The sequence below is a fragment of the Bos grunniens genome, chromosome 28 (assembly GCF_055505025.1).
Source record: "Bos grunniens cultivar Pamir isolate PY7600 chromosome 28, Bosgru_T2T1.0, whole genome shotgun sequence".
In the NCBI taxonomy this organism is placed as follows: domain Eukaryota; kingdom Metazoa; phylum Chordata; class Mammalia; order Artiodactyla; family Bovidae; genus Bos; species Bos grunniens.
The window spans coordinates 21,036,682-21,052,778 of NC_141192.1; the positions used below are offsets into that span (position 1 = coordinate 21,036,682).

At 37.9% G+C, this 16,097-nt stretch overlaps 1 protein-coding gene across 19 annotated transcripts in view; it reads right to left on the reverse strand.

The window, feature by feature from the left end:
* Positions 1-13,794, reverse strand: part of DDX50 (DExD-box helicase 50) — a 33,321-nt gene extending 19,527 nt beyond the window's left edge. For 2 of the 19 annotated variants that reach the window (XM_086382684.1, XM_086382676.1), the window contains exons 1-8: positions 13,613-13,794; positions 10,413-10,524; positions 9,770-10,066; positions 7,392-7,467; positions 6,858-7,036; positions 4,528-4,645; positions 4,222-4,407; positions 3,604-3,749 (exon numbers count right to left, since the gene is read on the reverse strand). In XM_086382684.1, coding sequence (XP_086238810.1) covers positions 3,604-3,749; positions 4,222-4,407; positions 4,528-4,645; positions 6,858-7,036; positions 7,392-7,467; positions 9,770-9,958 — 894 coding nt within the window. In that variant the 5' untranslated portion in view covers positions 9,959-10,066; positions 10,413-10,524; positions 13,613-13,794. Of the gene's footprint in view, positions 1-3,603; positions 3,750-4,221; positions 4,408-4,527; positions 4,646-6,857; positions 7,037-7,391; positions 7,468-8,745; positions 8,885-9,769; positions 10,067-10,412; positions 10,525-11,710; positions 13,317-13,612 lie in introns of those variants that run through there. The other 17 variants (XM_086382685.1, XM_086382678.1, XM_086382675.1 and 14 more) reach the window with 15 other exon arrangements.
* Positions 13,795-16,097: the final 2,303 nt, after the last annotated feature.

Consider the following 16,097-nt stretch of genomic DNA (forward strand, 5'->3'; position numbering starts at 1 on the left):
AGGTTGGTGCAAAGTAATAATGGTTTTTGCACTGTTGAAATTTGCCATTTGATATTGGACTACATTCTAAATGAGGTTATCTTATACATCATTTTACTGTGCATTTCTCGCTTTATGGGTTTTTTTTTGCTAATAACTTATTACTTATTTTATACTTATTTTAGACTATGGAAATGATGTTACACAAAAAAGCAAATTCGAGTAATTTTCTTATTTGAGTTCAAAATGGGTCATAAAACAGCAGAGACAACTCATAACATCAGCAACACATTTGGCCCAGGAACTGCTAATGAACATACAGTGTAGTAGTGGTTCAAGTAGTTTTGAAAGGGAGACAAGAGTCCTGAAGATGAGGAGCACAGTGGCTGGCCATCGGAAGTTGACAACAACCAATTGAGAGGATTATCAAACCTGATCCTCTTACAACTGCACAACAGGTTGCAGAAGAACTCAAAAGTTGACCATTCTACGGTTGTTTGGCATTTGAAACAAACTGGGAAGGTGAAAAAGCCTGATAAGTGGATGCCTCATGAGCTGACCAAAAATTTCTTTAAAATCATCATTTTGAACGTTGTCTTCCCTTATTCTACGGAACAAACAACGAACCATTTCTTGATTGGATTATGCTGCTGCTGCTGCTAAGTCGCTTCAGTCGTGTCCGACTCTGTGCAACCCCATAGATGGCAGCCCACCAGGCTCCCCTGTCCCTGGGATTCTCCAGGCAAGAACACTGGAGTGGGTTGCCATTTCCTTCCCCAATGCAGGAAAGTGAAAGAAAGTGAAGTCACTCAGTCGTGTCCAACTCTTAGCGACCCATGGACTGCGGCCCACCAGGGTCCTCTGTCCATGGGATTTTCCAGGCAAGAGTACTGGAGTGGGGTGCCACTGCCTTCTCCTCGACTGGATTATGACATGCAATGAAAAGTGGATTTTATATGACAACCAGTGATGATCAGCTTGGTAGCTGGACTAAGAAGCTCCAAGGCACTTCCCAAAGCCAAACTGGCACCAAAAGATCACGGTCATTGTTTGGTGGTCTGCTGCCCATCTTATCCACTATAGCTTTCTGAATCCTGGCAAAATCATTACATCTGAGAAGTATGCTCAACAAATTGATGAGAAGCACTGAAAACTGCAACCCCTGCCACCAGCATTGGTCAAAAGAAGGGGTCCAGTTCTTCTCCATGACAACACCCGACTGCACACTGCACGACCAACACTTCAAAAGTTGAACTATGAAGTTTTGCTTCATCTGCCACATTCGCCTGACCTCTTGCCACCAAATACCACTTCTTCAAGCATCTTGACAACTTTTTTGTAGGGAAAACGCTTCCACAATCAGCAGGAAGAAGAAAATGCTTTCCAAGATTTCGTTGAATCCCAAAGCATGGATTTTTATGCTACAAGAATAAGCAAACTTATTTCTTGTTGGCAAAAATGTGCTGATTGTAACAGTTCTTATTTTAATTAATAAAGATATGTTTGAACCTAGTTGTATTGATTTAAAACTCACAGTCCCAAACCATAATTACGTCTACACTAACCTAACAAATAAATAAAAATAAAAAGATCCTGAATCTGATCAAGCCTGACAATCTAACCATCAACTCACAGGAAAATTAAAGCAGAGGAACATGTTAACTAACACCAGAGTTGCAAATCAACAAAACTGAAACTATGGGAAACTTGAAAGACAATCTTTTATTCAATTAAAAACTGCAAAGAAGGGACAGAGGAAACTATATTTAAAAGATTTAATAGATGAATGAATAAAGAAGATATATACGATGGAATATTACTCAGTGACAAATAAGAAAACGAAACCTTGCCATTTTCAACTACATGGATGAATCTAGAAAATGTCAGAGAAAGACAAATACTGTATAATCTCATTTATATGTGGAATCCTAAAAAACAAAACAAAACAAAAAAATGAAAACAGAAACACAGATACAAAATACAAAACAGTGGTACTGTTTTGAAGTGCAAAGTGAGGTGGGGGTGGGACTTGTGACAGGGATTAACAGGTAAAAACTTCTGGTTATAAAATAAATACATCACAGGGATGCAATATACAGCATAAGGAATATGGTCAAAAATATTGCAACAACTTAGTATGGGAACAGATGGTTATCAGATTTATTGTGGTGATCATTTCATAACATATGCAAATATCAGATCACTATTCAGTACACCTGAAACTAACATAATATTGCATATCAACTATATTTCAGTTTTTAAAAAGAAAAAGATACAGGGAATAAAAAACATTCAACACAAGAATTTAAAAAAAAATTAAAACACATATAAACCAGTAGCAATATAAAGATCTTATGTGAATCCATATTCAAACATACTACTTACCAAAGAAAGGACAAATAGGATAATGTGAACACTAGCTATTTAAAGATACTTTTAAAAATTGGTTTTTTCTACTGTGATGGTAACTTTGTGAGTGTTTTTGTTTTTAAAGAGCTCTTCTTTCCCAGAAGTAATCATCAGTATTAGTTTGATGCTTATCCTTCCCACCTATCCACCTGTAAATATCTAAAGAATCTATTTAGGATTATTTGTGTATCTTTTAAAATAGTACGATTCTGTACGTAGAATTTTGTAATCTGGTTTTTATCACTCAAATTCTTTTTAGCCATTATGTTGTGTTTACAGATCATACTCTTGTTCATCTGGACTATTTTAATCTACGTACACATGTATGTACATCTATCAAATGTAAAGGTGACATATGTGATACATGCTATGCTATGCTAAGTCACTTCAGTCGTGTCCGACTCTGTGCGACCCCAGAGATGGCAGCACACCAGGCTCCCCCGTCCCTGGGATTCTCCAGGCAAGAACACTGGAGTGGGTTGCCATTTCCTTCTCCAATGCATGAAAGTGAAAAGAGAAAGTGAAGTAGCTCAGTCGTGTCCAACTCCTAGCAACCCCATGGACTGCAGCCCACCAGGCTCCTCCATCCATGGGATTTTCCAGGCAAGTGTACTAGAGTGGGTGCCATTGCCTTCTCCTATGTGATACATACTTGTCAAAAATAATGCAAATGTTACCTTAATTCTCTTAAAAAAATATACTACAAGTTTAAATTTTCATAGAGTCAAAATTATAAAGCTTTTCCTTTATGGTGTCTTCTACTTTACGTCTAAAAAAGCCTTCCCTCCCTGAAATCAAATAATGATCTACAAACTGCTGTAAATTATTATATGGCTTAATTTTTTAAAATATTGGTGAATACGGTTGGTACAGGGTATGAAATGAAGATCTTTATTCCACCTAAGCTTTAATATATTATCCCAACACCAGCAAACTGTGATCAGTCTCCTCACTTCTCACATTCTACATACTTTAAATCTGTCTCTATGGATATATGTATCTCTCCCCTGTTAGGACTTGCCTGTTCACAAACTTGTTCCCCTATTTCACTCTGCTCCTCAGTCTTAGACCATAGAAATACCTAGGCATCTTATTGACTAAGGACCAAAAACAAAAGATTTGGCCTGAATTGGTACCCAAAACATACATTTAGCTTCAAAAAATTTCAAAACACCAACTAAAAGCTAAAATCTATCATAATGGAAAGCTACTTACTTCCACAGTAGTTGCAGCCTTTTGAGTCATTTTCCCAACAAGGTCAACCTGTTCATATCTGGATTTCATATATTTTTTTGCAACTTTGTATACCCACTGTGGGCAAGTTGCAGAAAAAAGCAAAGTCTGAGGATTGTCTTCAGAATCTTAAATAAACAAAAAGAATTCAAATGCTTTATTTCTTAATATCCCACAAGACAGTAAGCTCTTAAAAATCCCCCCAAACTTCAAAGAAATTATGAAAAATTCAAAACTTGGGGTGAATTTTGAACTTTACTGCAGTTATTAAAACTTTCAATTTTCAAAACTGAGGGAAAATATGAAGAAAACTGAACCCAAGAGGAAGATGCAAATTTAAGAAAGAACAGTAAGCAAAGAACTCAGTAAGTTAGTAAAACTACTTTTATAAAATAATATATGTAAGAAAACATGGAAAGCAAAGAAAATGGTTAATGTATACTACTAAACATTCTTGTTCAGGAAGAAAAGAACCAAATACTTTTAGTCTTGTTAGAACACGGGACATGTATTAATATTAAAAATTATAAAATAAACAATTCATAAGCTTTTAGATAAGAGAATAATTGCTAAATGTGCTTATTTTGAATTAGTATATACCAGTTTTGTAGGACTCATGGAGAATGTCTTCAACTTGTTCAGCAAAACCTAAATCTAACATTTGATCCACTTCATCAAGCACAACGTGGCGCAGTTTAGAAAGATCTAAGCGGCCGCTCTGCAGATGGTCTTTGATACGACCTGGGGTCCCAACCAAGATGTCAATACCATTTCGAATATGATTAACTGTGAGAGGAGAGAAGTATCAGCAATACACAAATTTCAAATATAGATTTTTGCATCATACTTTTTTTAGATTTCAGTAGCAAATACATCTTTGTGCCACCATCATATACAGTTACTCACTTTGGCTTTGATATGATGTTCCACCATAAAAACACGCCACACTGAGTTTCCTAGTTACATCTTTGAAGTCTTTGGCTACTTGGTTTGCCAGTTCCCTTGTAGGAGCCAAAACAAGTACCTGAGCAAAAGGTTTAAGAAACAAAAAATAAATTTCTATAGACTTCTAAATTCAAACTGAGACTTTTTAACTTTTTAAAGATGCATTTAAAACTAGAAATCTCACCATTAATGTCATTGTATTTAAAGACAGAGCACAAACAATAACAAGGATGGCTTATGTTTATTATATCCTCCTTTATTTCCTTCTGGAGAAGGAAATGGCAACCCACTCTAGTATTCTTGCCTGGAAAATTCCATGGATAGAGGAGCCTGGCAGGCTATAGTCCATGGGGTCACAAGAGTTGGGCATGACTTACAAACTGAAAACCACCATTACTTCCTTCAGATCTCTTTTCAAAAGTCACTTTCTCAAAAGGATTCCTAACCTTCTCTTCATATCCTCCCAACCTTGATTAACTGTTTCTTCTTAACACTTATACTGTATAAAATATTTATATTCTACATATTTGCTCACTGTCTATCCTGCTCATTAAAATGTAAGCTCCATGAAGGCAGGGATTTATGTCAGTGGGAGCTACTATATTTCCTGGCCTTCAAACAGTGCCTGGCACAAAACAGATACTCAAAAAATATTTGTTGAATGAATGAATGAATGTCCAACATGTGCCATTTTTTAAAAAGAAACAGTTCAATTTATTTAAATTGCAATTAGCATATAAAATTGAATTTGTAGCTAGCACCAGAGAATGGAGGGCTTCCCAGCTGGTGCTAGCAGTAAAGAGCCCGCCTGCCAATGTGGGAGTTGTACAGAGATGTGAGTGTGATCCCTGGGTAAGTAAGATCCCCTGGAGAAGGACATGGCAGCCCACTCCAGTATTCTTGCCTGGAGAATTCCTTGGATAGACGAACCTAGTGGGCTATAGTCCATAGGGTCTAAAAGAGTCAGAGACAACCGAAGTGACTTAGCACGCACACACCGGAGAATGGTCTTAACTGTTTGGTGTTTAATAAGAGGAGCTTCTTCGTCACAGGATTCCAAGAGACTTACTTGTTTTATTAAGCAAATAAAACTCATGCTTCAAACAGGTTATACAGAAATTGATTTACACTTCATTTCCCTTTTATTTTGAAACTGCAGATTTAACAAAAGGTAGCCATAACCTTTCTGTGTACAGGGTCAATTATAATTATGCAAACAATAGTGCCCTACACGATTTAATTTAATCCTCACAAAAAAAAACCTATGGTGTGGTATTATCTTCCCAATTTTACAAATGCAGAACATGAGTCTTAGAGAAGTTGAGTCTCGTCCAAGATCAAATAGCTAGAAGTGACAGAGTTGGAATCTCCAGTATATCCTTGTAGCATGAAAGTTTTGAAGATAGTGTTGGGATTGTGTCCTATTGCTATTACTTTCAATCTTCCTAATTTCACCTAAGAAACAGAACTCTCTAAAAAAGCTCTGTTCCAAGACCATTATTATTTAATTATAGTCATGTATGTGAATTTACTTTCACACTATTGGGGATCCCCAGGTACCAGGGACTGAACCTGTGCCCCCTGCAGGGGAAGCCTGGAGTCTTAGCCACTTGATGGCCAGGGAAGTCCCAATACTGTTGTTTTTCTTCTGCACGTTTATGAACCTGAAAGTGAACACAGGTTCTAAAAAGGTCAAAGTTTAGGCCAAAATTTCACTAGGTCCTCTCTGTTCTTTACTGCTGATATTATTAAGACAGATCTTCAGTGTCATATCTATAATACTCTTAAAGTCAATCAATAAAATTAATATTATTTACTGAATGACCAAATAAATCAATACCTCTAGCAAAATCACTGTTTAAAAGCAAAGGTTAGGAATGAAAAAAGAAGAAATTAGATACGCTGGCTTCATAATATACAGTTATCAAAGACATCTATGGATCCACAGACACTACATTCATATGCAATAACTTACTTTAGCTTCACTTGAGATTTATCTTAAAAATCAAACTTTTGCTTTAGGCCCCAAAGTTTTACTTTATGCCCAGGAGTAACGTTTCTATCTCTGGGGCACTTGAACTTAAGACCAGTATACTGTTTTTCTTTTTTTGGGCCGTGCCATGCAGTTTGCGGGATCTTAGTTCCCTGACCAGGGTCTGAACCAGGGTCATGTCAGTAGAAGCACCAAGTCCTAACCACTGAACCACCAAGAAATTTCCAAGACCAGTATATTCTTTCTTTCTCTTTCCATTAGAGTAATGTTTAAACCTTTTACTCCCTATAATGGTTACCTTTGGTGAGCGGCTTTTTTTAATTGTCTCTTGATTTCTTTGGAGTCTTTCAATCAAGGGAATGGCAAAAGAGAATGTCTTTCCTGTTCCTGTCCGTGCTTGAGCAATTAAATCTTTTCCTTCGTATACAGGACCAAAAGTCTTAACTTGAATTGGAAAGAGATATGTTACCCCTCGACCTGTAAAATGAGATTGCGTTGAAATATTTACCTAAGACTGGCATTAGGAAAAAATATATTTATTTGAAATTAACATTTCTGATTCATCAACATGTGCCTAAAGATATACCACCTAGCAGCATCTACAGCTGTTCCTACCCCAAAGAGGAATTGGTCTCAGCTTTTAACAAATACATTTAATTCTTTAAAGTTAAAAACTGATCAGAATACCCAAAAAATGATGTAGAAATAATTGCAATTATAAAAGCTATTTCTCTATGTTTTGTACATTTTCCTCTGGGTCAGAAAAGGTACAAGAGTTTTCTACAATCTAGTTTTAGATTTTCAATTGCATATGCATTAAAATTCATTGTACCTTTCAGAAGCTTTATAGTCTCTTCAGAAATAGGGAAATTGGAGAAGGCTCCTTCTTTCTGTTCACGTGTTAGGGTCTGTCAAAATGAAATCAAAGTTCTAATATAGTTCATATCCAACTAGGTATTTAGAATCTTTCATGCATTTACTGCTTTTAGTTTTACTAAAGGAGCTAGCAAATCAATTTTTTGTTAGTACTTGCAAAAACTGTGTATCTTACAAGATAAATTAATGGGAAATTCTTTTAATCTCAAAAGCATCCCTTTAAACATCAAGCTTATTTAGTACATTTTCCCATAAAGCATTTAAAAACAATTAACTCACACATAAAACTTCCTTTAGACACACATTTACTACATAAATCAAAATATAATTCCACTTGACTAAGATATTACAGAAGAGTTATTCAATAACTCCATATTCACAGATATAGATAGTATTAATTACGAGATTAATACCAGGCTATAAACCAGCCTCAAAAGAAACTAAGCAACGAGGAAAATAAATTGTTTCTAAAAGTTAAGTAAGTTGTTCTATGAATCTAAAAAGCATATTTTAGTTCACTCATACAAGGAAAAGTTCCTGTAAGCTTGAAAATTTCTCTAACATATATATACAGGTTATACATATATATATTATAATTTAACATCTATTGAAAACTTTGTGTATTAGTCAATGCATACATAGAACAAAGACAATATATCTACTTATAAACTTTATTATTGGTTGTTTAAAGAAATTATAAAATCATACAAAATAGCAATTTTCAAACCAAGAACCAGATAAAAGACATAATATCAAATGCAAATGTAATCCATTTAAGCAAACCTAAATGCTGTTATTTTTTTAAGATTAAAAGAAAAAATTTTATTACAAAAGTAATACATTTTCATTGCAGAAATTTTAGAAACCACATATTAATAGAAAAACATTTTCAAGTTATCTACAATCTGGTCAGTTAAAACCACATTTGAAACACATACTTGTCCAATCCTCACTCTATACATATATACATTTTTAAATTAAATAAAATCATACTGTATATACTATTTTGTAATCTTTTTTTTGCATTTAATAAGACAGACTGAATATTGTAACATACTTATGCTCTTTAGAATCAATGAATTCTATTGCATGAATATAGCAACATTTTATTAAACCGATTTGCCTACTATCAGACATTTAAGATGTTTAAATTTTTTGCTATTATCAGAATCACTGTGATAAGATACTGATTCTACAACTCTGCACACCTCATGATTATGTCTTTAGGAAGAAAACGCCTAAAAGTAGAATTCCTGGATTCTAACATAATCTAAACAAATTAATAAAGTTACGCTTATTACGATACAGACCAGTATAGCAGGCAAAAATCCCAACACAGCAAGATGTACATTCCGCTATTGAGCAACTCAGATTTGCAGGGCCTTCTTTAGATCAACTTTCTAACAGATGTGCTTCCTGACAGATAGCAAACTCACAAACTGCACCACACTGTAAAGCAAGGATTCAACATCTTCTCTCAAAGCTTCCCAAAGATGGCACATTCAGTTCAAATGTATCTAAATTAATAGCAACTATCAGATTTTTTAAATATAAAGAATACTAAACACCAAGTTATTAAAAGTTGTTTCTTTCTAAATATCTGAGTAATTTACTGACAATTTATAATACCTAGATAAACCTATGAACTCTGCTAGAGGCAGATACAAAAACAAATTGAATAAATTCAGTGCAAGAAAATACCTACACTAACAGATACTGATAAAAGCAGTGACCCAGGAATGAAGATTCTATACTAAGCATGTTTTCTATACCTCCCCCCAAAATTAATACCCAGGAGAACAGAGATCTTCAGATCATTTGTATATGTGTCATTTCTGCTTATAAAAAGCAAACAGGTTTAAGACTGAATTACAATAAGACCTAAACATCATTTAAAGTTGCTATTGTTACAGAAGTACAATAAGGCAAAATATACAACATCAAGAAGACTTTATGTACCCTGTTTTCAGAAAAGTCAGAATTTAATTAATGAGTACTGGCAAGGACTGAAGTAACCACAAGAATACAAGTAGGTGACCATCAATTAGCAATTTGGAAAATCTATTTAGGAACCCAGTGTACAGGAAAGGTTTAAATTTGACCACCACTCCCTCTCCACCAACCTCTGCACCAAGAAAAAGGCAATATAATGAAAAAAACAAGCGACAAAGGAAAAAAGGCTCAGGTTTCAGCTCTATAGATCCCCCAGTCCAACTGAGAGTATTGGACATTAAGCAGGAAATATTAGAGAATCAATTCTAAATAGTCTACAAAAGTCAAATTATCCTATATTTCAAGGACAATGTCAAATAAAAAACAAAAAAATATCCATACCTCTTCTACTTTATTGTCACTTGATTTATGAGTAGAACTATTTAAAGATGACACTCGCTTTGATCTTTTTTCATGTTCATCAATATCTCCATTTGATAGATCTTTTCTTCTTGGCTTATGAGATTTAGAAAATTCATCTGAAAGTCTATCACATCCTTCCTCGGTGTCACCGTTTAGCTTCTCTTTCATTTTAGCTTTTTTGGGTTTGGGAGCATCCAAGTCATCTGTAACACCATTTTCTCTTGTTTCTGATTTCTCATCTGAGTCATAATGGTGCCTTGACTTCCTTCTATCACTCTGTGGACAAACAAAGAAGCAGTGACAGGAGGGTCACAAGGTCTGCTTTTAAGACTCTAGAGAAGTTAGAGTATGACTCCCCCCAACCAGCAAAGCTCAATTTATCGCAATCTTTAAAAGTTAGCTGGTAGAATTCTAGACTAGTTGCTATCCATTGTTCTCTTTCTCATCCCAACTCTTGAACTCTTAAGACTTGGCCTCTAGTCCCTCTCTAATCCCGTTGTAACATTTAAGGGAAACTGCAATAGTTCCTTTTCAGTAAAAGAATGAGAACTCAAGACTATAAATTAAAAAGCAAAAATTTCTAATATCTCAAGAAAGAAATTAAGATTTATTGAGTACCTACCCAGCACTGTGTAAAATGTTTTCAGCTTATCTTGTTTAAATCTTCATAACAACCCTATAAGGGAAGTACAGGTCCATAATCCCTTATCCGAAATTCCGATATCCATAATGCTCTGAAAACCGAAAGTTTTTTTGTAACTTATTTGGAGACAAAACCTTACCTGTCCTCAAATCATTTTGTGGCAAAATTTGACTTCAGAAAACGTAAAACTATTTATAATATTTATTTATTCCATTCAGTATGAAAATTCGTATTTAACATTAAAGCGTTTGATTATAGGTTGGGGGCCCCAAACTCTACCAAGATGTTACCCTTTTAAAAATCCCCAGAGTTCTGAATTCCAAAACTAGCCTCAAGGATTTTGGATAAGGGATAGGGAACCTGTATTAGCTTTGCCACTTTACAGACGAGGAAACAAGTTCTCAGATATAAGTAACTTGCCAAAGACCCACATATGGGATTTCCTGCAAGTGAAAGTGCTATTTGATTCGAAAGCCCATGCTCTTTTCACATCATGCTTCCTCTCTGCACTCTGATAAACAGAAACCAAAGTATGTAATTTATATAAAACCATGATTGTTAATACTCCTATGGAAGGACAACTGTATTAGTAACCCCAGAAATTTAAATTTTTAAAATTTGGATAACAGAAAAAAAAAAAAACTGGTTAACAAGACTTAAAACGGGGAAAAGGAGGTGGCTTTCTGCAACTTTAGTTTTGAAATGCCAAGCTAGTGGCCAGTGTTTTAATATTGGCAGACAGCAAGAAATGTTTTGGAAATTTAGCACTTCAAAATTACTTGGTCAAACGTTCAAAATAAATTACCTAGTAATGACTAGTCTTGTTAAAACTACCACCACCCAAATATTTCACCATGATTTACACAGTTTATACAAAGTACTTTCACATATAAATTTCTCATCCATAAAAGTTGCTATGAAAAATGAATAATATATAGGAAAATGCTTTGTAAACATTAGAGCTTTACATTAATACAAGCTATACAGTTATATGTTACATCATTTGATCTTTAGTTAACTGAACTAGCTCACATCTCATCAAACCAATAGGTTCTATAGAAAAACAAGATTATTTATAGACCCAGCCTTGGGGTTTGAATTGTTCCTGGGCCCTGCACTTCAGGGAGATGAAGCAAGGTAAAATGAGACCTGTAGGTCCAAGCCCAGCAACACCCCAAGGTGATGAAATACATCGTTCCATATCAGATCCACAGTGCTCAACATTCTCCACTTTCTTGGCTTCCAAGACACACAATATTCCCTCTTTACTCTCTTACCTCTGTCTTCTTCGATGTTTCCTCTTTCTCCTTTTGTGGATGCTTAAGTCTCTGTTCTTTATGTACACTTTCATACCATTTTCATGGCTTCAACATACATTTCCAGGCTTCATTCCTAACCTGCACTCCAATTCTGAGAACCTAAGGCCCAGCTCCATACCTCAACACATCCAAACCCAGTTACCTTCATCTCAATGCCAGACCACTATTTGAATGCTCTATTTCTATTACTTGGTACTCTAATCTGTTTCCAAATCTTTCGTTATCTTTCATAATTAAAGGAAAATCAACGAGCACCTCTGGAGAAACTACAATGTGAAAACTACCAATTTACAAAGATAAAGTGAAATATAAGCATGGGCCAAGATATGGTAATTTCCCTCAAGAATCTTCGGGAAATTTGGGGAAAGGATACACACAGGAAGAATGAGCTAACTTTACAAGGAAGTGCATAATACATGCTAATCAAATTATAAAGCCAGCACTGGAACAAGACTTTACGGGGGAATGAGATTACTGTATGTGTACACTGGAGTGGCTGTAACAGACACAAACTAAACTTTGACAGATGGACAGGATATGGATGCCAAACAAGGGACAAGTATTTTTGGAGGAGCAAAAACTAAAATAACTGCTTGATGATTTCACTTACAGGAGTTATCTAGAGTAGTCAAATGCATAGAGACAGAGAGGAGAATGGTAGATGCCAAAGGTTGGGGAGACAGGGCAACTGAGGAGGTTGATGTTTAATGGGCACAGAGCTTCAGTTTGGGAGAATGAAAAGTTTTGGAGATCAAGGAAGATGATGTCTGCAAACAAATGTGACTGTACTTACTGCTACAAAACTATATACTTTAAAACAATTAGGGATTTCCCTGGTGGTCCAGCTGCTAAGACTCAATGCGCTCAACCCAAGGAAACTTGAGCTCCTGGTTGGGAAACTAGATCCCACATGCCAGGGCAGCCAAAAAAATTAATTAATTTTAAAAAGTAAATGTAAATTTTATGGTACTTGTATTTTACCACAATAAAAAATAAATAACTGCTTGGCTGGAATGGCGGGTCTACCTTGTTGACAAGGTCAGAAGGGTAGGTTCGGCTCTCCGGAACTATGCAGAATATTTTCATTCTTTGGTCAAGTGTCAGGCTTCAGATACTGCTTCCTTACCCTCCAAAGCTCTGTTCCTTTTCTCTAAGTCTCTTAAGAAGTGGGGCGGGAAGTCTCTGCAACTCTTCTAACAGACTCCTTGAGAGCAGGGACCTTCTTGGTGCCCAGCAAAGAGTCTGGTATAAATTAGGCTCAATAAATATTTGTGAATTGAATGAGAACACTATGAGAAAAGACTATTAATAATAATAGTAATAACAGCAACAAAAATAATAATAACCCACATGATCTCCATCAGCCAAATCCTGGCAGTGTTGGCTGTAACACTTTTCCTCAATCCTCTACTGACCCGTTATCGAGGTTTGTAAAGCTAAGATCGCTTTCCCCAAGATTCTCGCATACAGGACAGGATGACGGAGAAGTTACACATATTCAAGGCAATCGTTTTTCTTAAATCATCTTCTAAGACGGCCAACGAGAACCAAACGACAGGCCTCGCTGCTTTAAGAAGAGGAAAAAATTGATTCCGCGATGAGAACTTGAGTCTGCCCATCTCTTAGGCGCCGACGGGAAGGACTGGGGGACCACGGGAGGCTGGGCCAAAGCCCAGTGCTGCCCTTCTCCGGCTGGGGATGTGGAGGTTGGAATGGCTCCAGAGCGACCTCCCAGGAACGAGGCCGGTGCGAGGAGAGGCCCTCGGATGCTCCGGCCCGGTTGGTGACAGACCATCAGGGAGACTTCCCTCCCCGCCCAAGCCGGCGCTGCCCAGGAGGCGCGGCCCATCCTCAGCGCACCTTTTGCCTCTCCTTCCTCTGGCTCTCGGTCTCCTCCAAGGGTGCCTCCAGCTCCATAATGTCCCCCCAGAGGAGTTTCCCAGGCATCACTCGCCTCCACCGCTTGCTGCCGCCTCCCTCTGGGCACGGTGGCCACAACCACCTACGGGTAGCGACAGCGTGAAAGGAAGCGGGGGCTGGACGGCCTCCAGGCCAAGGCCGTGCGTCACTTCCGGAACACGCATCGCACGGCGGGGGAAAATAATCCCGGATACTCCCAGTTTAAACTCCTTCCTTGCGACGCCGTCTCCCAGCCAATCAATGCGAAGAATCTCGACTGACCCACCCCTATTCTGAAATAATTGGCTTCTAGAGTAAAACCCTGGCCAATCTCCATAAAGGATACGCAAACTGATTAGCATAAAATGTTCGCATTTTTTTTTTCCCCGCTTTCTCTCCCCATCCCCCACTCCGAACAATTCTCCGCAGCACAGCGGAGATAATTTGGAGCTTCCCAGCGTGCAGTTCAGGCGTTGGGGAGAACCCCAAAGGCGGTGGAGCGTGGCTCACAGGCGCGACTGGCTGGAAGGAGGACATGCCCGTGCGAGAGCTAAGCGAACGCCACGCGTCGGGTTGCTTTTCGCAGCCGGAAGCTGCAGGCCTCGGCCCCGCCCATTGCGGAGTGAGGCGTTAACGTCTAACGGCCACGCGCGAAGCCAGCCACCTAGCGTTGGTGGGAAGGGGCGTCGTGGGGTCTGCAACGGGATAGGTGGGCTTGGGGTGAAGGCCAGGTCCGAGCAACCTTCCCTCAAGGTTTTAGTTGTGAAGTTAATCCTTTGTTCATTTTAGGCCCTTCCCACCCTACCCATTTGACATTAGAGGAAACTAACCCCCTAAGGGGCTTCCCTGGTGGTTCAGTCGGTAAAGAAACCATCTGCAAGGCGGGAGACCCGGATTCGATCCCTGGGTTGGGAAGGTCCCCTGGAGGAGGGCATGGCAACCCACTCCAGTATTCTTGCTTGGAGAATACCGATGGACAGAGGAGCCTGGCGGGCTGCAGTCCATGTGTCGCAAAGAGTGGGACACGACCGAACGATTCAGCACACAACCCCCTAAGAGGGATTAATTTGGCTTAAGTCACACTATCAGTGGCACAGTGAGGACTAGAAAGCTCATCTCCTGAATCCCAGATCATTGCTTTCTCTGCCACACCAACCTGAAAGCTTTGAGTTTACCAAAACGTTTTGGGAAAGATGTTCCCATGAAACATGGAATGAATAATAGGGAAAATATGGAGAAATCTAGGAAAGAAGCCTAAAATGTCTTCGACAGGTTATGTATTTGCAGTGGATAAAAGGATTTTACTTATGGGGATTAACTGACCGTGAATTACAACCTTGACAAAACTGGAAACCTTTTGATAACACAAAGGGCTCTTTGGCATATACCTTTTCTTATATCACTAGTGCTAGCTTGTTTTTTACTTTCTTTTCACAGCCCCTTTCTTTGTATCTCTTCATGACCTCATCAACCTAGCTACTCTTGAGTGGAGAAAAAACAAATTGAGATGTAGGTGCGGGGGTACTGGCAAACCTCTTGACAATGTCTAGCACACCAGCTTTGTAACATGAGTATCAAATTTAAGTCTTCGCAACATTTGAGTTTGCTACATGTCCGCAAAGAGTTGGACAAGACTGAGTATCTGAACTGACCTGACACGTCCTAGAGTTTGATTATTCAACTTGAATAGCTGAAACCCCAAAGATAAATCTGTGATTGCTACAGGTCTTCTGTATAATTATGGGTTGGCCTGAAATCAGGGGCTATACATTTATCTAAAGTGACCTTATGGATTCAGTACTGTGAACAAATGGGGTGTTCAGTTGATGGTGAAAAAATGCTTGTCTCTCCCTAAATCATAATAGCTATGCATCTCTAGATTGGTGGTTTTCTAAAAGCTTTATGTCCCACTCTCACACCCACTCCCAATTCTACCACTGTGAAGTCTTTGTAGCCCTACAGCAAGGTATGATGTGCATAGAAACACAGGAGTGGATGTGGCTAAGAATGTCACATGTTCAAAACTGGGATAATCATAGGAATAGCTGTTATTATGTTATGGTTGCAAATCAAATACAGATAAAGTAAAGCTTTAGTGCCTCAACTATTTTTGGCATTCATTGTTATGTTGGAGGTCATACAACAGGTCTGAAAAAGGACTGTTCAAGACTCCCTAGGCAAGAGACTAATAAGTATATTAGTATTTTTTAGAATGACCTTCTATGATTTGGGACACTCTACAAACCCTACCATTCTAAGCACCAAACTCATTGAATCAAAACTCTGACTGCTGTCTGTGCCAGGTGGAGAGGGCAACTGTGGGGAAATTCAACTGAGTCATAAATAACTTGACCCAAGTGTGGCTTAGCTGAAAAAAACCACTACATGTGTTCTCAGTGGGCATCAAATGAAAATGTTGGGAATGGAGATAACGAAATGGATAATT